We start from the raw sequence: 23,305 nt of genomic DNA, 5'->3' as shown, positions 1-23,305 counted from the left end.
TGTCTGGCTGGTCTCAAGTGTCGTCTCTTGAAGATAGAAAGGTTTATGAAGATACTTGCAATATACCACTATCTTTCCTTAGTTTCACTGATTTTTTTTTTAATTTAGTTGAAGTTTTTAAACATCTTCTGCTTTCAAGCACTTCTAAATTGAATTTAATTGCTTGTGGGTCTGTAGAGAAGCTGGAGCAGGATCATAGTGTGGTGGGTTGTTTTTTTTTTAAATAGATATCAAAACCCACTGTATCAGAAGCAGGTTGTGTTCTCACAAACATTGAAAGCTCTGATCTGTTTAGGTATTTTTCTGGGGACTGCTTATTATCCTTTATCAACAAGAGAAGAAACAGCTGCAAGACATGCATCTGAGAGGTGCATGTAGTTTTTGCTTCAGAAGCTCCAAAGGGAGGGATGGGTGTTTGTTCTGTGTAAACAACACTGAAAATACTGCATTCTTTGCATCATGGCTTAAGAACAGTTTTGAGTTAGAAGAGATGGAGAAGTTGGCAGAACATTTCATATGAGATCACAATTTCAAAAGCAGCTTCCTTCATTCGGAGCTGAAAGATATTGAACCTGGCGTTCAGGGGAAATTGCATTGCTTATCTCTCTGTCAGACTATTGTGGGAGAAGGGCACGGTGGAAAAGGTAATTTGTGATTAGAGTTATAATCTCTGGCCACTTTATTGTTAATTATGTATTTAGGAATAGCTTGATATTGGTACTTCAAAAGTTTTAATAACACCTTTAGGAAATTATGATTATGGAGTTCCAGTAACTCTAAATGGTTTATTGGACAAGTCAGTTTGCAGTCTCCTGTTCTTATACTGAAGCATTTGTTTCTGGCTTGTAGAATCTGTCTGCCATTCTTCTCTCAGTTTTTCTAGAAGTTTATTTTATTAAGCATCTCTGTTTGCTTGTTTCACTCTGTGTTTCTTTTCAAACAGATATGTGCCTCTCAAACGGTTTTTTTTTCAGGACACTCAAGGACACTTAGGCATTTAACTGAGTTTTAAATGCTGATAGTTAATGATATACTGATGTTCTTCTGGGAGTGGGGGCACAGGGAAGAACTGAAGAAGAGTCTGTTGTATTAATGGTGGTGTCTTGTAAATACAAGCTCTTAAATAAATTTAGTTCAGTATTGCAATTTGCTGTGTATATGTCATATAAAATGGTATGATAGAGGACAAAGTAGCTAATGTCTGCCCTGGTGACATTACTCTGTAATCACACTATATTCTGACACTGATGTAATAGATGTCTAAATTTATCAGAGTAGTAAGTTAATAAATGTAAAATACTGTCAGTGGGATGAAGCATTATGAGATTTTGACCTGCTTTTGACGTTTTCTTTTGCTAGGTAAGTTCAGTTCTACGCTCTACGAGACGGGGGGCTGCGACATGTCACTTGTGAACTTTGAGCCAGCTGCAAGAAGAGCATCCAACATCTGGTGTGTGTGAAGGCCAGTCAAGAGTGATGGTTCTTGTATTACTGCAACAAAATACTTGATTTTAGTTTTCAAAGGTTATTTAGTATGGACTTACCAAAAAAAAAAATCTGTGTAAAATCTTAGCCATATACTTTTACTTTTGAAACCTGATCTTTACTAGAGGATGTCAGTAACTACTTAAATAATCTTCTCAATTTAAATCACAGGATATTAAGACTACTACTAGCTTAAGTAATGAATGTCCCAGCTGAGAACTTGACAATTGTATTTTGGATTGGCTTATAGAAAGTCTTTGTTGAAAAATTTAACCCAGACTTTGGGGAAGTTTGTGGCTGTTGACTGTAATGGCTATTAATTTGTTTACAAATGAACTTAGAGTTGTGAAGCAAGTGTAGACTGATAAATTCATTCTCAAGCTCATAGATGGCATAAAAGAATCTATAGAAATGTTAATGTTGACAGAGGTGGAAATTTGACTTAGAGTTGAAATAAACAGCTACATGCAGGGAAGTTTTCCTGCTGTTGGAAAGATGCCCTTTCTTTGAAGGCACATAAGCCAGAAGAAGGAAAAACAACCCAAACCCTCTACCCTACTAGCCTCCCCAATCTACTTCACTGCATAGAACTCCTCTCACGCTATTGCATCATGCAGAATGCTACAAATTGCCACCGCATATAGGTGGAATAGCTAATGGAATTAGTCACGAATATGAAAGCTTCCCTCTTCATACCTTTCTTGTGAAAGTGTGCAAGTGTCTTTTTTGTAGGGCTGAACTTTTATAGGAAGTTCTGTACTCCTTGCACAAAGCTGTGAATGCCTGCATCTACCAAATAATCGGAGCTCAGCTTTAGAGAATACTCGAGTTTCAGTGAAATAAAATTCATAACAAAGAATGTTTTTATCTTAAGGCAAGGAACTGAAGGAAAGTTGCATAAGTTTGATACAAGGCTTACAGCCATGTGATTTACATGGAAAACAAACATACAAAAGCTATCCAAAATTGGGGGAAAAAGCAGTGGTTGGATATGGACTCCCATACAGTAAGAGACATTTCTCTTCATCTCTAATGAATGGAAATTGCAAAGTAATTTTGCTCTTAACAGAGGTTTCAGCTTATTTAAAGTGTTTTTCAAAAGCCATTTAACATAGTATACTATTGTTAAGTATGTACTAATTTTGGCAGTTTTGGGACCTTGGTAAAAACAATGTAGAATGAACAAAAGCTTTCTGTGAACGCAGAGTGGACTGAGCACTCCTTTAGAATTGGGATGTGTGTTTACACATCACTAGCCAATGGATCAGAGCACGTCTGTGTTTCTTCAAGAAGATGGATTATTGTCATGATAATCCTTGTTAGACAATCTAGGGACTAGGTGTTGAGAAAATTATACCAAGGGTAAAGAGTCTCTACTTGGATACTTCTATTAAAAATACATGGTTGAAGGAAAGTTCTAAAGTGTGGGTTCAGGGGGGTTTTTGGATAAAATTTGCAAGGAGTCAAAGGTCAGTTGGGATGCTAGAATACAAGAGTGGCTGTTGAAATAAAATGTATTTTTATAATCTGAAGTCTTTCCCCTGTTCTTGTAGTGACACGGACTCTCATGTATCGAGTTCTACCTCAGTTCGCTTTTATCCACATGATCTAGTAAGTTGTTCTTATTTGTTGTTAAAGCATGGAAAAAAAGGGAAGACTTTGTGATTTTATAGCACTGATTAATCATCCTATGTGGTAGTTCTTTAAGAACAAAGATTTGCCTGAGTTGTATAGAGAAAGTATTCATTGTTGCAGTGCCTTCATATATATATATATATATATATAAAGATTGATCTTTCTGCATAACACTTTAAAACCAAATTATTTTCCTCTCATCTAAAGCATAGTGATTTCCTAAATCACATGGAAATGAGGTGTTCTGATATACCTTGTAAAGGCTTGCAGAGGTGACTGCACAACTTGGCAGTTTTCTTTCTATGCATTACTAAGATGGACAAGCAGCAGTAAAAACGAATTTCGTATTCTGACCAAGAGAAAACTTCAGTAGTTTTCCCTGAAAAGAATTAAAACCCTCATCATTGCAATCTGCTGTACAAAATTTTTTCATATGCAAAGAGTGACTGAAGGGGAAAAAGCAGAGGCTTATGTTGTTTCCTACTGCAAATAGCTTTAGAATTTCCCTAGTCTTGTGATCTTAAGCTTTTTATGTTCTTGTGAAGTCCAGACATAACTGTAGTCAGTTCTGTGGTGTTATGTGGCTTTGACATGAGAACAGTGCAAGTGGTCATGATTTTTACAGTAATGATTAAGCTAGGAAGAGAAAGTAAAGTATATTGGAGTACCTAATGACTTATTCAAGAGAGGAGAAACAAGTATGAATTCAGCATTTGGCAGAGAAGTAAGAGAGGTCCATTTGCCTGACCATGCTTTTGATCAGGAATGTGCTTTTCAAACTGGGTGTCTGCTAGAGGAATTTTCTTTGCTTTCTACCATCGCCCACAAAAATAATCCTCAAAAAAAGAGGCTGCATTGCTTGTTGTGTGCTATTGGTCTGTCAGTGTTGGAGTGCCTCTGTTTAAGGCAGACATTTATTTGTGAAAGCTTAGCACATGTCCCTAAAGAAATGTCCACTAAATTTATTGTGGGTGTCATGAGTGTTAGATTGTGGTGATTGTGCCCCTTAAGAAATGAAGTTGTAATGAAGTTATCCAAAACCCGCCTGTTTTCTGAGGCATCTTATCTTAGATTGTATATTTGGTATTTTTGAAATGCCTTTAGAAAGGGAATGTTCCTGCTTCATAATGGGATTTTTTTTGTTTTTAGGAAGGAAAAGCTGGTTTAGCATAATTACAGTACATTGGTGCTTTACAGAGGCAGGAGACTTTTCAAAAACAAGATGTTGGATGTTAAACATGAAGATAAATAAAGCCAAAAGCCCCAAACAACAACAAAACAAGAGAAAAACCAACCTCACCCCAACCGACTCAAAGCCCTCAAAACAAACCCACCATAAATATTTCACTTTTATTCTTTGCTTAAGATTGTGAGGATTTGTCATCAAATGACATCTTAATGATGGTATTGTCTGAGGATAAAGGACAGTGCATTAAGGTGTTTTTTGACCTGATAATGAAATGTATGAAGTGGGTTAGATGACGCACACATACACACACACTATAGTAGCTTTTTAGCCTTTCGAGTACTCTCCTTAATGTCATTTATGGTTTCAGTGTTACTGTGACCTCAAGAGAACTCTAGACTGACAAAGTACAAAATAAGTGAGAAATAGTCAGCCATAAACAGCCCTTGTCTTGTTAGGGCAGAGCTTTTTTGCAGATTGTCTTTGAGTATCTATATTCTAAACATAGCAAGTTGGAATTTCACAGCTGAAGCACAGATATGTTCTGTCATGCAAAAAACCCATCATTTGTCCTGGATGTACATGCAGACTGACTGTAAGAGATGTGTAGTGATTTAACTTCAGAATTGGTTTATTCTTGTAGTATGTTACTCCTGTTCACATATCAGTTTGTTTTCAAATCTGAAGTTTCTGAAGTTAATGGGAATATGTTTGGAAGACACTTTCATACTTCATTTAAAAAAAGCATGTGCTGAAGTGCCAAACAGTAGTGTTATTTACAAACTACTATCACTGCTTTTGCCATTCACTTGCCATGATAAGGACGGGAAAAGTAAGTAGAATCATAGATTTATGGACTGATAGGGGTTGGAAGGAACCTGAGAAGACTGAGTCTAACACTTCTGCCAAAGCTGGTCACATAGGAATGCATCCAGATGGGTCTTGAAAGTCTGTGGAGAAGGAGACTCCACAGCCTCTCTGGGCAGCCTGTTCCAGTGTTCTGTCACCCTCATGTTGAGGTGGAACTTCCTCTGTTAAGTGCTGAGAAACCTGGGAGCTGTTAAACAGAAATTTCTCAAAAGTGAAACTAAAATAATTGTAGCAATTTATTCCAAAACAATTTTCAGTATAATATAGTGGCATAATAAAAATAAGCTTTTATTAATACTCACTTTCTTTTAGCTTTCTCTTCCTCAGATCAGGTTGAACAGGCTGCTAACCATGGATACAGATCTGCTGGAGCAGCAAGATATTGACCTGAGCCCTGACCTTCAGGACCACATGCAACCTCAAGAGGAAGCAGCTCAAAAAGTCAAGCAGTACTATCGCTTTTGGATCCTGCCTAAGCTTTGGATTAGCATCAATTTTGATAGATTAACTCTTCTGGCTTTATTTGATAGGTGAGAACCTTGTATTTACTAGACCTCAGAAGTAAGGATTAAAAAATGGTAACTGAGCTGAGCACTACAGATAAAGCCATCCATAAGGAATTTTACTGATTTACTCTCCTCTGAAAGGTGAAAGAAAACACAAAATGCACTTTTTCTGTTTTCATTTTTTTGTCCCCTCTGGCAGTGCTGAAAAGGGAATAAGAAACCCTCACTTTGCATGAGTGGGAGAGTAATGTCTTTGAATTGGGGGGGGGGGAGAGGGAATGTTGCTGATATTTAAAATGAGAAAATAACCTTCTCTAAAAAACTTCAGAACCTCACACACACTTCAGTTATTTCAGCAAATAGAGTTTATCTGCTGTTTCAAAGCATGTTTTCAAAGTGTCATCTAATACTGTAACCTGTTGTCCCTGCTGTGTTTAACTAATGGAATACAATACTTGTTCAGTTAAGAGCTTTGGGAATGTAGAGAGTATTTGGTAATAAACTTCATAGAGGTAAACAACTTGGTAATTTGTCCAGGCAGAAATGCTATTAATTCTGTTCCTAAGTTCTGCCAATATCATATGGAATTCTCTTTTCTTCCACTTGGCATATCTTAGCCAAGCAAGAGTATCTTTTAGTTTCTTCATTACAAAATCATGAATGACAGAGGATGTACAGATGCCATACATATATGGTGTTTTTTTTTACAGGCTTGTAATCAGCCTGTGTAACTTGACTAGATTTACCTTACAGACCATGCTTCTGGTTGAGTATTTGAGTTAACTTCAGCAGGTCACTTCAGAACTATCTTCTGCTGTTTAAAGTTCAGTTCCGTAAGACGCTTACTGCTTTCAGCTATCATTGAAATCCTGGTACTTTCACTGAAAGGCCATGGTGTTAGTATAGTCTATGCAAGTTCAAATCTGGTCCTAACTGCTTGGCTGCCAGCAGCATAAATTGTGTTACCTTCTGACCCTAACTGTTCCCTTGCAGCTTTTTCTAGATATAGTTTTAGCTTTTAATTCTCTTTTATCTTTTTTTTCTCCCTCTAATCCAGGAATCGTGAGATCCTTGAAAATGTGTTATCTGTCATCCTAGCTATTTTAGTTGCATTTCTGGGCTCTGTACTTCTTATAGAGGGCTTTTTCAAGGATATTTGGGTCTTCCAGTTCTGCCTGGTGATAGCCAGTTGTCAGTACTCGCTGTTGAAGGTATTTAAATTTCTGTCTTCATTATCTATAAATGATACAAATAACTTTGGGAGTTGCAGGTTACATAGAGTTTTAAAGAGAAACTGTGAAGGCTAGCTTCCAGGAAGGTTTGATAGGTGGTACTACAAGGTCACTTCACTAGAATGGTTCTGCCTATGTTTGTTAAACTACCCTGGCCTGCATCAAGAACAGTGTGGCTGGCAGGAGCAGGGAGGTCATTCTGCCCCTGTACACTGCACTGGTTAGGCCGCACCTCGAGTACTGTGTCCAGTTCTGGGCCCCTCAATTTAGGAAGGATGTTGACTTGCTGGAACGAGTCCAGAGAAGGGCAACGAAGTTGGTGAGGGGTTTGGAACACAGCCCCTATGAGGAGAGGCTGAGGGAGCTGGGGTTGCTTAGCCTGGAGAAGAGGAGACTCAGGGGTGACATTATTGCTCTCTACAACTACCTGAAGGGAAGTTGTAGACAGGCGGAGGTTGGTCTCTTCTCCCAGGCAACCAGCACCAGAACAAGAGGGCACAGTCTTAGGCTGCATCAGGGGAGGTTTAGGTGGGATGTTAGGAAGAAGTTCTACACAGAGAGAGTGATTGCCCATTGGAATGGGCTGCCTGAGGAGGTGGTGGAGTCACCATCACTGGAGGTGTTCAGGAGGAGACTTGATGGGGTGCTTGGTGCCATGGCTTAGTTGTTTAGGTGGGTTGGATTGGTTGAGGGGTTGGATGCGATGATCTTGAAGGTTTCTTCTAACCTGGTTTATTATTATTATTTGTTGTTCTCATGCACTTTTTTTCCCCAGAGAGGAGCACATTCTTACTAATTGAAAACAGTCTACAAATGCAACTTCAAATTCTATTATTTTGGGGTTGGGTGTGTGTTTTTAGTGCATGCACCTCAGTGCTTTCATGTTAGGTAATTGCATCTAAGCATATTTTTAATCAGAATTTTAGGTTTTATTGGACAATCATTAACAGTGTTTTTGTAATGTAAGAATAACTTTATTTCCTTATGGTTAGGCTGTTAGGGGGACAAATTACATTTAAAGTTGGAGTGTGTAGCACATTGTTTAAGGAAAGTAAAGTATTGAAGAAGATGTGTTCTCTAAAACATATACTCTGACCAGATTTTGTTGTTTACTGTGTTGTGCTATTTGAAGGCTGTAGCGTGCCTTGATGATTTTAAAATTAATTGTAGCCAGTAAAAAATCACCAAAGATTAAAAACTTAAGTGCATTTACCTCCATCCACACACACTTACCTGTGGTTTAACTTTCCTCTTTCCATTTTGCTTTCAGAGCGTTCAACCAGATTCTTCTTCCCCTCGACATGTAAGTCACGGGCATCTACAGGCGTAAAACTCACACAGAGAGTGTCTTTTTGGCTTAGTCTTTGGGCATTTCTCTTTCTACCTTCATAAAGCACAAGAGGCTTACATAGTCATAATGTGTTAGAAAGAAACTGGTGCTATTTTTCTCCTCCTATGTGCTTTGGGTTTAGTTATCATTTCATGGCATCCCCAGGTTTTGCTGTGGAGCCATATCATGATAGGGCTTTTGATGAATCTTTAGGATTCAGCTGTCGCTCACACTGAGTATTTATGTTGTAATTTGTTGTGCTGGTGTGAACAGATAGCTTTGATGGTCTGTTCTGTTGTAGATCATTCAGTTGCCCTAGTGTGCACACAGCCTTGTTTTTTTTCACTCTGTTAAGCTGAGTGTGCAATGCTTTAGTAAGCATTAACATTTGAGCATGGAAATGTTAATGTGCTAGTGTTGCACAGTGTGTTTGTTTTCTACTGCACATTGCCAAGACAAAGTATTATGTCCTAAACAAGATATGAAAAAGCATTGCTGTGCTGCAGAAAGTATCATTCTAGGTAGTAAGTTGCATGTTCTAAAGAACATGCAAATGCAGATCAGAACTTCTTTTTCAGCAGGAGCAGTATCTGCGTCATAAACTGTAATTGCTTCTTGAAAGTGAATATTTTCTCTTGCTTCTGAAGCCTAGTCAGTTTCTCTGGCATTTAGTATTGCAAGAAACGTACTTTAAAACTTAGCAGAGAATAAGCTCAGTCTACCTTAAATCTTATGTCCTTGTATCCAAGCCAGGGGGGGAAAAAAGACACATCACTGCAAGACAAAGCATTAAGGATTTTCTGGACAAAAACCCTAAAGCTATGCTGAGGTGACAGCACATTAATTGATGAACAACAAATAATTTTGGTTCTGAGATTATCTGTAACAGAAGAGTAACAATTCCTTTTTCTGCTAATGAAACAAATGTTCATTTTTTTCAGTGGTTCTCTTTGGGTTTTTCCCCACAGGGTCATAATCGTATCATAGCCTATAGTAGGCCTGTATACTTCTGTTTATGTTGTGGTCTTATTTGGCTGTTGGATTATGGCAGCAGAAACATATCTACAACAAGATTCAAGTTGTATGGAATGGCTTTCACCAACCCATTGCTGCTTCTGTCAGCCAGGGACTTAGTTATAGGTGAGTGGCTTTTTCACAGGTTTGAATTGTTTGCTTCACCGCCATAGAAATGTGTTCACAGAAGGGCAGCAAAGCTGGGGAGGGGTTTGGAACACAAGCCCTATGGGAAAGACTGAGGGAGCTGGGGTTGCTTAGCCTGGAGAAGAGGAGGCTCAGGGGAGACCTTATTGCTCTCTACAACTACCTGAAGGGAGGTTGTAGACAGGCAGGGGTTGGTCTCTTCTCCCAGGCAACCAGTACCAGAACAAGAGGACACAGTCTCAAGCTGCACCAGGGGAGGTTTAGGCTGCAGGTTAGGAAGAAGTTCTACACAGAGAGTGATTGGCCATTGGAATGGGCTGCCCAGGGAGGTGGTGGAGTCACCATCACTGGAAGTGTTCAGGAGGAGACTTGATAGGGTGCTTGGTTGCATGGTTTAGTTGATTAGGTGGTGTTGGATGATAGGTTGGATGCGATGATCTTGAAGGTCTCTTCTAACCTAGTTTATTCTATTCTACAGAAATGTTTTGGGGTGGGTTGGTTGGTTTTCCCCACGCTGTCTTATGCAACAGTATCATCAGCTTCATTTTCATGCAGTTTATTTAGTTTCCTTTAGAAAGAATATTTGTAACTATGCTGAAGTTTATGGGAAAGTTCCTCCTTTCTATAGCTTTGCTGTAACAAATTGCAGAAATGTCAACTAGCATGATGGTGTGTGGGGAAAATCAGTGTTTAGATTATCTAGTATTAGTTCACATCCTTGAACCTTCTCTTCTTTCTTCTTAGTTTGGAGTTGAAAACACTACCCTGTGCTGGGACTTAGCTGCTCAGTACTTCATTTGATCTGGGTTCTTAGGTACTCCTTAGAGGGGATTGTGGCAAATAAGTTTTGAGTTCTATCTGATTGCTAAACACAACCTCTAGAGAATAGTATTGTCACAGTTAAAAAATACACACATCCCCATTTCAGACCAATTAAATCCTGTTTTAATCTGTTTCCTCTCAGAACAGGCTTATCAGCAATACTAAAAATATAACTTTGGGCTGTATGAGGTATTTCCATTGTATTCTGAACAGCACAGTGCATTCACAATAGGGCTGGCCTTTAACACCCCACGTACCCCAAAAAACCCAAACAGCGAAACAGCCCCTGGAAAGCAGCAAACCTTTCCCTTGTTTACTTACAAAATTTATTGAAATAGCTATGTAATGTCAGGCAGAGCCCACAGAAAGGATACAGAATGTAAACATTGCAAAACTCTCTTCTTGTGGGAACTCTGTGTGTTCTTTAATGGAGCAAAGTTATTTGGGTGACCTTCACTGAATGGCCTCTCTGGAGCAGGAAGAAAATACCTAGTAATTAATCCAAATTGAATACACTTGGTTTTTAAAAAAAAATCTAAGCCACTTATTTATGAACAGAGCATTGCTCAGGAATTTCTGAAGGTGCTTTTCTACAAATTCTATTGATCTATTTATGTCATACTTTGCATCGATGATGGAAAAACAAGCTGAGACAGCAGATACTTTGGAGTCATTCAAGATCCAAAACTAGTTTCATTTCCCCTTGCCTATGCTCTGTCAAATTCAGAAGCCTTCCCTTTGTCATTATTTTGAGTCACTCTACTATAAAGAGTCTTCTCCACTTTTAAAATGACATGCTGGTATCCTTGCCAGGTTGTGTCCACTTCAATCTTTTCAAACTTATTAATTCAAAAGCTCTGAATGTGTTTTGATCGTTACGTTGTCCTTGGGTATCTTCCACCAGCTTAGGTGGTTTATATTTCTTAGCAGTTCTACCCAATATAAATCAGATTTCCAGAACAGCTCTCACTTTACCAAAACAACATAATAATCCAAGCAAACCAAAACAAACCGAAGTAAAAACCTCCTCTACTCTTCCCACAGACATGCACAGCTTTGCCTTTGGAGTAAGTCTTAACGTTGCTGAAGCGCTGCTTTGGAAAGCTTTGTGCGTATTGCAAAGCAAGCTGGCAGCTAGCAAACATACTTTGTTAGCACAAAGCGAAAATCTCAGCTGCTCTTTTTTTTCCCCATTCCCAGACATAGCTACTAGAACAACACAGGTGCAGGGCAAAGCAAATGGGGTGGTTAGATAGCGTAATTGCTGTGTCCTTGCCAACAGACAAGTGAGGACTGGTATAAATAGTTTATTTTGTACCCCAGTTACTGGACTTGATCAGTTAATCTAAATCTGCTTCATATTTGTAACAGTTATTTTCCATTTTGACCCAGGTGGTCCCCACTGGGAGCAGTTCTGTTAACAGACTTCAAAAATGCTGGCTTTTTCCTGGACTATGTATATATTGTGTAGTCCCAGATCTATCTTGTAATTTTGTTTTCAGTCCTTCCTAAACTGTCACCTTTATCTACTGGGTTTGTTTTCATGGTTTGACCCTTCTGTCTCCAAGAATTTGATATGCTGTTGTTGGGGAATTATGTCTGCACTACTTAACAGTTGTGTAAAAGGTTACTCCTGCATCTTTTATTGCTTAAGATAGAAAGTAAATGATAGGTTCAGGGTGGCACATACCATTCTCTGTATTAAAATTAAGTGGGATTTGTATTTCTTTGTATTCTTAGGTCCTGCAATTTTAGAGGCTTTATGGTTCATAGAGTTACTAATTTTAATTAATAAATAACATCATTTAGGATGAGAACTTCTCATAAATGGGGTGGGGAAATGACTAAAATTGTTGGACGCTATTAGTGGCAGAAAACCCAGAGGTGAAATGCTTGGCCTCTTCTACCTCAGCGTGGCTGGTGTTAGCTTGCTCCTGTGGCTGCAGACAGGCAGTTAGGCTCACATAAGCCACACTTACAATGGCTGGAAACTTGGAAATCTTCTCATCTATAAATGCTCCTAGCTGATCTTATGATAAATAAAAATGGAAAGCCTGAATTGGCCTGCATCCATTTGTACAGTGACTAAAGCAGAAGTACAGGAAACTTCTGACTCTTGGTCTCTGTAACCTCCATGTAGTCACTTCTGCATCACTGAAGTAGAGATTTACATAATGGATGTAGTCTTTAGAAGTAATAGTAGAAATACTTCAGTGATGTTAAGTGAAAGGGTGTATGTAATACCCTAGGACTTAAACTGAAGAGCCCATTGCAATATTATTCATGTTCACCACTTTTTAACAACTTTTGTTTTGTTTTTTCCATAGTGTTTACGCTATGTTTCCCTATAGTATTCTTCATTGGTCTCCTGCCTCAGGTGAATACATTTGTGATGTATCTCTGTGAACAGCTGGATATTCATGTCTTTGGTGGCAATGGTGAGTGGTGTGTTTTCTGTCGGCATCAAAAGCATTAGTTAAGAGTAGCCATCAGATTAGGAGGCGAGCTAAACAATTTAATGATTAAACTGTTTGCATTCCTCCTACTCTCTAAACATAGAATACTGACTGTTTTTGAAAGGGCTGCAGTTCTTCTGATTGATTACTAGGTAAAAGAATTACTGTCCTGGTAAGTCTGTCAGGAGCTGTACTTTCTTCCTCTGCTGCTTTCTGTTGCAGTTGCTACCCATTCCCATGGCAATGCTGTTCAATAAATGAAGAGGCAAATAAAGCCACATAAACTGGTCTTTAAGAAATAATAATTTGGGGGGAAGGGGTGGGTCAAATGGAAGTAGTTGCTGTGGGTTGGATTTTTTTAGAATGTCAGAGTGGTGTTGTAATTAGGGGACTGATATCTTTCTTAATCTGAAGTATTTTGTAGTATAACCTGATTGTACAACATTGTTTTCTTTCTCTATTTCTTTGATATTCAGCTACCACAAGCCTGCTTGCAGCACTTTACAGTTTTATCTGTAGTATTGTGGCAGTAGCATTGTTGTATGGACTGTGCTATGGTGCCCTGAAGGTGAGCAGAACTTTAAACACAGCAGACATGAATGGTTTGGGTTTTGTTCTCTGCTTGCATGTATCTTGGATAAATATGCAAAGTGTGAATTAGAAACAGTAGTTTCATTTGGTAGGTTTTTTCATTTGATCAGCTGTGTGGATGTATACATACATATAATCTGTAAAGGGGGCACAATGTAGGAACAAAGCAGATCTTTTGCTTTCAAAAGGTGTATGATTTGTGTCTGCACTAAGAGGCAAAGTTTTTTGGTGGAAAACACATGAGCTTTATCATCAGTTGCCCTCTACATTAGTTTTTGAAGAAACAAACAAAAAGCCCTCAAGGGCCTTGTTTCTAGAAAACTCTTAGTGTAGCTTTAATCTCTCAAAATGGCTCAGGTGACTTTTTTTTTCCAGCTTTACAAACCAGAAAGTCTCTTCAAGCTAGTCTTCAGTTGTGAAGAAGCCAGAAAATATTTTGTAGTGTCAAAGTGAAGACGTGTGCCTATCTAAAATGTATAGTTAGCTGGTAAATGGGGGAAATCTTTTGTAAATGAAACTTGAAATACTATTCTGTTTAAAAACATGGTGCTGGTTCAGCTTCTTGATTTTAGTTGTGTGTCAATAATCAATGCTCTCACAGCTGTACCATGCTGTGCCTTCCAACTCAGAGCTGACTGGCTTTTTTCTTCCATTCTGTCACAGGAAAAAGTTGCTAGGTGAAATACTCCCATGAGGCTGTTGCCTGCAGAACATCATTAGCTTACTGTGAAATTGTGCATTTGTCTCATTAGCCTTTTGTAAGCATCCGTTCAAGACAAACCAGCTTGAGCAAAGCATTGCTCTCTCACCTTTGCAGGCCCAGTACAGATGATGAAAACAAAACCACTGGTTTTATCTTGAATTCAGCAGATGAGGAAAAAAAACTAAATCTGAGTTTAAAAACAGATACCTTTCCAAATTGAGAAGTGACTATATTCAGTTCTAGGAACCTGTGGTCTCAAGGAAGGCAGGAAATTCTTCAGAATGGTTGTAGCAACTGATGACTGAAAGATAAATATAATGCAGGCTTACCTCTTGTGAGGTTGTACCTCATGTGAGAGTTTCTGATCTGTAGTTAGACATGAGTAAATACCGAACCATACTTTGTACCTGAAGCCCTGTTTAATTTTTTGTGTAATTGTAGTTGACTTTTCCTTTTTCTTGCTATGATTGATAGATACAGTTCTTGCACACTAGGTGTTCTATATGTTGCTTCCTTTTAATTAACTTTTTGCTTCTGTCTCCAGGATTCTTGGGATGGGCAGCATATTCCAGTTCTCTTCTCCATATTTTGTGGTTTGTTAGTGGCAATATCCTATCATCTCAGCAGACAAAGTAGTGATCCTTCTGTACTTTTGTAAGTGACTCAGTTTGTGTCCCTTCTTCAAGGAAAAAGCAAGTCACAAGAGAATGTTATAAATAATGTTGGAGATTAGTACTGTTTGAACTGGTAGTTGTCAGCATTAGCAAAAATAGCATGGTATTGGTTCACTGGTTAGAAATTGTCACTTTTTGCACCTAGTCCCTCTTATTAACGACAGACTTTGTGACTTCTGCCAAATAACTTGTGTGCCAAAATCTGATTCAACTGCCTGCTGATGTTCTGCAAAATGCCAGTCAGATGCCATCTTTCTGCTGATGCATTTGTGCTGAACAACCTGCACCCCATCTGTATTTCAAGAGGTGCTCAAAGAACTAGTTTAAACCGAAGTCCACATGCAGGTTCTTTGAACTGTTTCACTTATTACTGTGTTTTGTTCTTGAATGTGCGCTCAGAGCACTCATTCAAAGCATTTCATCTCGGGCACAAAACAGAATCTGTTTTCATGGTGAACATTCCCAACTAGCACAGGGAAACACACTCATGTTGCTATTCTGGAGTATTGATCTGATGATGACAGTTTCTGATTCAGTTAATAATTATATGAGTAAAGCAAAATAGTTCCCAGTAGGAGAAACACCTCCCACAGCCTAGCCAATAGAGGCTTAGTCACATACCTGGATTAGTCGGAGCGTGAACTTGGATTTATATTTAGCCATAATGTTGGATGAATTTGATAAGCAGCAGTCTGGGGTAGCTAGTGAGAAGCCTCTTCAGTGAACAGGGAGATTAATGATTTCTGAGTATTCACATGGAAGGAAAGTGCTTATCTTTGGGTTGATAACTAAACCTTGTCCTGTACTCATAGTTCAGATGACTTTACTCAGTTGGTATGAAGGCCGTGTCCCTAGGTACCTGTTCTTTTGTTCTTTCCAAACACTACAGATTGGATGTTTATGCTTGACCTTCAGGCTCACCTATTTAGCCGGATTAGCATGTAATTGCCTTTGAAGATCATGGGCTCATTCTATAGTGAGCTGTTTATAGAATGAAACTATATGTATTTCTGTACCACACAATGTATATTGTATTGCATTGTCACCAGATCAAGGGAATGCAAGATACCTGGGTATGGCTAACTTGTGCTGCACTTGCTTTCCTAAAATCTTAGGTATAAGTAGTTTGGGCTTTGGTACCAGAGAGGTCTACTAAGAAATCAGTTTGGTCAGCATGGCTAATTCAAAGACTCATCAGGGGAGCAGTGAGAATTTTTTCCTAATCTTTTTTTCTTCTTTAAATTTTTGGTTTTGTTTGAACCAAGGAGTTCTTGATTTTTCTAATTTGTGTTGACAAATAGGCCATTTCTAAACTTTGCACCAACTTACATTTCTGTTCCATTATTTATGAACTAAAGTTTTGTTTCACAAGTACTAAGCACTCTAGTTTAAATCCAGTAGATGTTTTATTGTTGGTATTGGAGACTGTTTGAACACCATGTGTGTGCTCCTCTTTAGTGATGGTCATTGTGTGCAACCAGAGAACTCATCCTTTTATAAAGTGGACATAGCATGTTTGTAAACTTGCTCTGCTATGTAAAAGCACTGATATGTCAGGATAATTTTTTTTCCCCCCTCATAATCAACTTGTAATAGAACTTTTGGCTTTGTTTGCTTCTGAAACCATGTAGAACATGGCAGGCTTTTCAGTGGGTTCTTTTTTGTCTTTTAAGCTCTTTAGTGCAATCAAAATTTTTTCCTAATTCTGAAGACAAAAACCCTGAGGATCCTCTGTCTGAAGTGAAAGATCCTTTGCCTGAAAAGCTTAGAAATTCTGTGGTAAGTATCCTTTGGTGGATTTTTTTTGTCTTATATTTTTGTTGTTGTTGCTTTTATTGAAAGGGCTTTTTTTTTTATTCCATCTAAGGATTTACTTACATGTGGACTTGTATAGAATCAATATGGATCTTGCTTAGCTCACAATACTCATTGATTAGAATGGCTATCAGAACATTTCCTTTACATCTACAGATGAAACTGTGTACTACAGGACTGTAATACTTATATTGTAATTAAAGTTATTTAAAGGAAACATAAGAGAATTAGTGTGAATTCAGGGTTTTCTACTAGTTCATATTGATAATAAATGATGCTTCCTTTAGCACAGAACTCAGTGGGAAAGAGGTAATGATGGCAAAAGGTGTTTAGAGCAGAGAAACTGCAGTTCTTCTAACAGTTGGCAGGAAAGAATGACTAGAAGATCTGCAAGCTGTTCTTTCGCTCTGAAGCTGTGGTGTTAGTTTCCAAGCGGGTATGGGGTTTGAAGATTATGATGTTGGGTTTTTTTTCCTTCCAGTGCTCTTTAAATAAGGATTTACTGATCTTGAAGTTGTAGCCACAGAAGTTAAGGCCTTGCAGTGGTAATTGCTGTGTCTAATTGTTTGGCTGATTTCATAATAGTTAATCCTTTAATGATTTTCTGGGATGAAAATGTTAACACTGTATTTACAGTGGGAACAGGTTTGAACTTGGTAGACTTGGAGTTGCAGTGACCCCTAAGTATGTATTGCCCCCTTGTGACTGCATCTGGCATTGTTTGATTCAGCCTTTTTTGCTCATTGACAGCTTTTTGTCTTAATTTTTAAGAGCAAAATAAACTCATTCCAGAGCTGTCCTTTTACCCTGCTACAAAGGTGAGGGGAAATGGGTTAAAGAGCCTAGTTGTTCTGATCGTTAGTTCTGTCTAGGTAGCTCTCTTCCAGAGCTCTTAAATGATCCATAAATTCTTAGTCACAAATGAGGAATTTGGTTAGCCTTTCTAACTCTTTTATCAGTGTTGTCAGGGAGTCCTTATAGCTTCTCACAGCCCAGAATTAGGGAACATGTTGAGTATATTAATTTCTCATGCCCCACCTTGGGTATACATCTTTCCATTTACCTCATTGAACAAATGCTCTTAGCTGTAAGATTTATCTTGTGAAATTTCTGTAATAGTGGTGTAATTTGAAAAAATCTTTAATAATTTTAACTGTTACTGCTGATGGACATTAAGAGTACAAAGAGAATCACCAAAGCTGGCATTTTCTAAACTAACTTTTGTTTTGACTCCCCAGAGTGAGCGATTGCAGTCTGACCTGATCGTGTGTATAGTCATTGGTGTCCTCTATTTTGCAATTCATGTCAGCACAGTATTTACAGTTTTACAGGTAAAGTGTTCCATCTTGTCTGCCATTTGTTTTCTGTATACAAACACTCCTAAGGAGATAGAACACTTCATTCTGGTAGTGCATCAGATAATTTGACTAGTTTTAGGTGGTCTTCAAATGTATGGTATAACAAGTATGTGACCGAAGATCTTCACATTCCAGTTTTGTGCTCAAAAACTCTTCTTATTCCTAGTTTCTTCTTACATTCTGGATTTTTATTTTAGTCTCTCATACAAAATGCCCTCTTCTGTATCATCTCTCTCAAATAGTTTCAGGATCATTTTGGAGTAAAGAAAAATGAAATTTTAAGAAAAAAGGTTGTTTCGTAATGATGTAGATGTGTGGAAGCTGACTCTGTAGCTGTTTGTAGTATAGGGAAATTGCCCTTTACTGCAATGGTTCTCTCCAGGACTTCAAAGAGCCTTTGATTTTTTTGTTGTTTTTTTCAACATTTTTGATTGTGAGTCTAGCTAATATTAGTTTCACATTCTTTTAATGTGTATATATGATGCTAATTGACAATGATGGCATGGGACCATATCCTATGCTTGAATTTCTTTTGAGTTAAAGGCATTTGCCTAAAGAGTTGCAACTGTTGAATTCTTATTTCGATGTTCCTCTAATGAAACCTTTGGCTGGTTATGACCAGCCTCACATCAAATTAAAGTTTTTACCCTCCTGCTGCTGCCTACAGTTGAAGTAAGAAACTAATTTTAAAAAGCATGTACGTTTAGGTAGCTTTAGGCTTTCAAGTGGATTTTTTCCCTAAGGAAAACATCTTTTGTATTGTGTGGCCGGGGTTCAGCACTCCTTCCCAGTGCTACCTTCTCACGCATTTGAGAAACTTGGTTATAGGCTTCTTACCAGTTGTATTGTTCAATAGGTTTGAAGCTTCACATAATTTCTTAGTAAAGAACATATGACAAGGTAATGTAATGCTGATTTTACTATGACATGTCTTGACATTTAGAGAAGTTTAACCCATAGAATGTGTTTACTTTGGAGTCCAGTCTCCATACCACGCTAATATAAGCAGTGTTTTGTGACTTCTGTGAAAGGGTTTGGTCTTGATGGGAGACTTCTTATTTGCCTTCTTGAGAACCTAAGGTTAATGATTTGGTTTTGCTTTTGCCTATATCTCCTTTTATCTGGGAGATGAACATGTAAATTGAGTTTGGGCTTTAGGGGATTATAGCTTTGTTATTTGTAAAATTAAAAGGCAGGTGGGTAGGAACCAATGGACTGTGAAGGGAGATTGGTATACTACCTTTACTTCAAAATACTTTCCAGCTCAGTGGAATTTGATAGAATGGTTTTGTTCTCTCACAGGTTTTTCTTGTTTGATCTTAAATTTGGTAATACAGTAATACTTATGCAGAAAGATATTCACAACTGACTCTAACAGGAGCACCTGCCTAGATGCTGTAAAAAGTATTGCATTACTAGAGTGTGATTTTTAATTAAAAAATGCAAGCCTTAATTTATCCAATTCTTCTGTTTTTTAGCCTATTTTAAGTTATGTTCTCTATGCATTGGTGGGTACGGTAGGCTTTGTGAACCATTATGTTCTGCCTCAACTCCGAAAGCAGCTTCCTTGGCATTGCTTTTCTCACCCGCTGCTGAAAACCAAGGAATACTATCAGTTTGAAGTCCGAAGTAAGTAAGATTCATGACACTTTCTTTGAAGTTGCCGTGGTTGCTGGCCAACTTGTGTTCCCAGATTGACACACTTACTCTTTTTTCCCCTTGTTATTCACACCATGGAGTATTTAGTGACATCTAATTTAGAAATGTCTTAGCTTCTCAATTCCTTATTCTTTGATTTCATGACACTTTATGTATATTTGTACTGCTTTGTAACACTACATTTGTGCTAATCTGGAACACAGCAATCCTGGTACATATTTTGCAGTCAATGTAGAAATGTAAAAGAAGTTCTTATGTCTCAGACATTTGTGTTGGCAGGCTACATGTGCTCGTCTATATTTAGTCATAAATCAGAAATGGTTAGTTCAAATGTGGTTGGAAAATGTCCTTTTGCAAGAGAGATAATGTGTGATATCAGACAACTTGATCAGTATCAATGCTGAAATGATGGAAAAGGTGGCACTCCTTTTTGTTTCCTGTGTAGTAAGCAGATAGCTTTCAAACTGCTGTATTGCAATACATTTTGTATGGATGTTCAGCAGTGTAAAGACTCTACCAACAATAGCTTTGAAGGAGCTTCTCTTTATTTTTGGTTAGATAAAACTATGGAAGTCCAGTATGGAAATACAGTTAGTATTTGGATCAAGAACCTCTTTTCTGTTATCTGAGTGTGATTTGACAGTGCAAACTGATTTTTTGTTTTTAATGTATCTTGATAGATGCTGCACACGTTATGTGGTTTGAGAAACTTCACATTTGGCTCCTTTTTGTAGAGAAGAATGTTATCTATCCACTGATAGTCCTCAATGAGCTTAGTAGCAGTGCTAAGAATATTGCTAGTCCAAAGAAACTGGATACTGAGTAAGTAAAACTACCAAGTAATCAGAGTATGTTGGCTGCAGTGGGAAATTAGTGGGTTCTGACCTCAGTGGGAAGACAAATAATGCTATTGCCTTAAAACTAAGGAAAGGTATAAAGAGTTTTCATCTATTTGAAAGCTCTTACAGAACCATGTTACCTTACTGACTTAAACTGAACAGAGTATTGCGGTGTTAAACAAGGAACCCGCACAAAGATAAACGATTCAATTCATGATGTATATTATAACAACTGCAGGGTGCAGAATTATCTTCTGGCATGATATCACTCTTTCCTTGTTGAGCTTCAGAGCCTGATAGGATTACCCAGACTGCAAGTTCAAGATAGTGACAGTACCTTCTGGTATTTTGTCAGGTGTGAATTTAAGACTTGTGTAATGTTCCCTGAGTTGGTGTGCCAGCTTGCAGCCCATCTGCACCTTTCTGCTCTCAAGGAATTCCTCAGACCTTCTAGCCCCTAAGTATTATCTGATGGAATTGCACACTTCCTCTCAAATTGAGCCTTAGTTATAATTACTTCAGCACTGCATCTGTCTCAGCAATTCAGAGTTCAGTAACACACCCTGCATTTTTTACCTTCAAGAACAAGGATCAGGTGGCTTGTTGGACTTGAAGGTCTGTTAATTTAGAACAGAACTGTTGTGGAGAAAATAAATCTTGAAACACAATGGAATATGTATTTATGGGTAGCTGTTGGGAATTATTTGTTCTCAGATGTGGAGTTTTTAGAACTTTAATAATCCCTGGCTTTTGTTTTGGGTTCATTACACTTGTCACTTCAAGACCTTTGGGAGGAATATTGACATTACACTAACATTAAACTCTTGGATCAGTCAGTTGCTATCTCTGAAAAAGAATATCATTATAAGTTCAGTGTTAAGTTGCAGTTCCCCCAATACAAGCTGGAGCAGTGTAGTCATGCATGAAATGGTGATAATCCAGAGTTCATTAGCATCATCTATGTGATTCATCTAGAGCACTTCTACCATTTTTACATCTCAGTATTTATAACCTTAAAGACACAGCTTTCTGTTCAGAGCACAAGTTATAACAATCCTTGAAATTGAATTGGCTTGAAAATACTGATAGAAAGACTTTGTTAGGAACCTTGAAACACATTTCTTTCTTTTTTTTAAGTGAAGTTGTTTCTAAACACATACCCCTACTCTAAATCTATACCTTGAGTTTGAAGAGATTGTCATTGCATGAGAACACTGACTTTTTTTTTTTTAACCTATTTTTTTAACAGCAGAGAAGTAACTGTTTTGTGTGAATTTCTTACGCAGGTTGGGTGCTTTAATGATCACAATAGCTGGCTTGAAGTTACTGCGTTCGTCATTCAGTAGCCCAACGTGCCAGTATGTCACTGTTATTTTCACAGTGCTCTTCTTCACTTTTGATTACAAAAGTTTTACTGAGACCATGCTGCTAGATCTCTTCTTCATGTCCATTCTCTTCAGCAAGGTAACATCACCCCTCTCTTTCTAGGTGTTCAAGGTCATCCAAAAGGGAAACCAGGTAGTCCTAATGGGCAGATAATCTTCCAGATTGATCCTGTTGGTACTGTCATTAATATACTGTTAGACAGCTAAGATTTCTCCTTCTCCAAGCATTTATGTTAGCTTGAGAAAGCATGTGTAGTTTTCAAAGCATCTTATGAGCTTACTGCTTGTAGAACAATGAAATGTGTATTATGTTACTTAATTGTTATAGCCTTTTTATAAATCTTAATGTTTCTGATAGACAAGAGCTCTAGGGTGGGCAGTAAATTCCTAAGGGTGTTTGTGTACTGCAAATCATACTGATTCTCAGCCAAAGCACTAAATTGTTTGTTTGTTTGTTTTTGTAGCTTTGGGAACTCTTTTATAAATTGAGATTTGTTTATACCTACATTGCTCCCTGGCAGATCACATGGGGCTCTGCCTTCCATGCTTTTGCCCAGCCGTTTGCTGTGCCACGTATCCTTTGAAAACACAGATTATCCTGAAGTCATGTACATATAGCTTCTGAATGTTGTGTTATAATGGATTATTTATTATGGGCTGAATGTTCTGAATGAACATGTTTGTGTAGTGGCTATGTATGAAAAAAATGTACACAATTCCTGCCTTCCTACAATGCTATGAATTAATACAGTAGCAGGTAGAGGAGGAATAGAATTGTGCTCTGAAAAAAGTAGAGCACTGATTACCTCATTCTGAAAATGAGAGAGCTTTTTCATGACACAGGTGGCTTTTCTTTTTGACAGTCATTTCCTTTTTCAAGAGTCATTAACTATGGCTTTAGTTTCTGAGGTTTTGTATTTTTAGCTTCTGTAGACTGATATGAATGGAATTTGATAGGGTTATCAAATATTGGAATGGTCTATTCAGGGCAGTGGTGGAGTCACTGTTCTTGGAGGTGTTCAAGAACTGTGGGGACCTGGCACTTAGAGACATGGTTTAGTGTTGGTCCTGCAGTGCTGTGTCAAAGGCTGGACTGGATGGTCTTTAAGGTCTCTTCCAAATGGATTTTATTTTCTGTGATTCTGTGAGTGTTGAGTTAGTATTTTCTGCAGAATTTGGGAATGACCACTATGTCTAGTGCCAAATTTTCACCTGTTTCTGTTTTTAAAACCAAAAGTCATCCCCTTACTGCTGGAGGTAGTGTAAAGATACTGTGCTGCATACAACTTTTCAGAGATCTCATTTTGCACTTAAGTGGTGTTGCAGCCTGTTTCAGGTACTATCACAGGAGCCTTTGGGGTAAGGAAGGCAGTTGTTGCTTCACTTTCCTTAATTCTGTTGTCCAGATTCTGCAATGTTGTTTGTCCAAGCAGCTGTGTCAGCTTTCTTCTCTACTCCCCTGAATCCTTTTCTGGGAAGTGCAATATTCATCACTTCATATGCCAGGCCTGTCAAATTCTGGGAAAGAGACTACAAGTAGGTGAAATAAGCCCCTTGAATTTTGTGTCCTTTGTTTTGAAAAATGTAACTGTAGCTAA

General features: G+C 38.1%; 1 protein-coding gene across 7 annotated transcripts in view; it reads left to right on the top strand.

Moving 5' to 3' along the window:
* PCNX1 (pecanex 1) overlaps positions 1-23,305 on the top strand; it is an 86,170-nt gene that overhangs the window by 43,268 nt on the left and 19,597 nt on the right. For 4 of the 7 annotated variants that reach the window (XM_054161566.1, XM_054161563.1, XM_054161562.1 and 1 more), the window contains 16 exons: positions 1,360-1,450; positions 3,039-3,096; positions 5,489-5,706; positions 6,740-6,893; positions 8,185-8,217; positions 9,213-9,384; positions 12,555-12,665; positions 13,160-13,251; positions 14,522-14,631; positions 16,325-16,430; positions 17,705-17,797; positions 19,303-19,453; positions 20,164-20,305; positions 21,609-21,786; positions 22,172-22,280; positions 23,114-23,243. In XM_054161566.1, coding sequence (XP_054017541.1) covers positions 1,360-1,450; positions 3,039-3,096; positions 5,489-5,706; positions 6,740-6,893; positions 8,185-8,217; positions 9,213-9,384; positions 12,555-12,665; positions 13,160-13,251; positions 14,522-14,631; positions 16,325-16,430; positions 17,705-17,797; positions 19,303-19,453; positions 20,164-20,305; positions 21,609-21,786; positions 22,172-22,280; positions 23,114-23,243 — 1,948 coding nt within the window. The remainder of the gene's footprint in view (positions 1-1,359; positions 1,451-3,038; positions 3,097-5,488; positions 5,707-6,739; positions 6,894-8,184; positions 8,218-9,212; positions 9,385-12,554; positions 12,666-13,159; positions 13,252-14,521; positions 14,632-16,324; positions 16,431-17,704; positions 17,798-19,302; positions 19,454-20,163; positions 20,306-21,608; positions 21,787-22,171; positions 22,281-23,113; positions 23,244-23,305) is intronic. The other 3 variants (XM_054161567.1, XM_054161564.1, XM_054161565.1) reach the window with 2 other exon arrangements.

Source organism: Dryobates pubescens, chromosome 5 (genome assembly GCF_014839835.1).
Source record: "Dryobates pubescens isolate bDryPub1 chromosome 5, bDryPub1.pri, whole genome shotgun sequence".
NCBI lineage: Eukaryota > Metazoa > Chordata > Aves > Piciformes > Picidae > Dryobates > Dryobates pubescens.
Note: the sequence above shows the minus strand (reverse complement) of the source record. Positions and strands in the feature narration are given on the sequence as shown.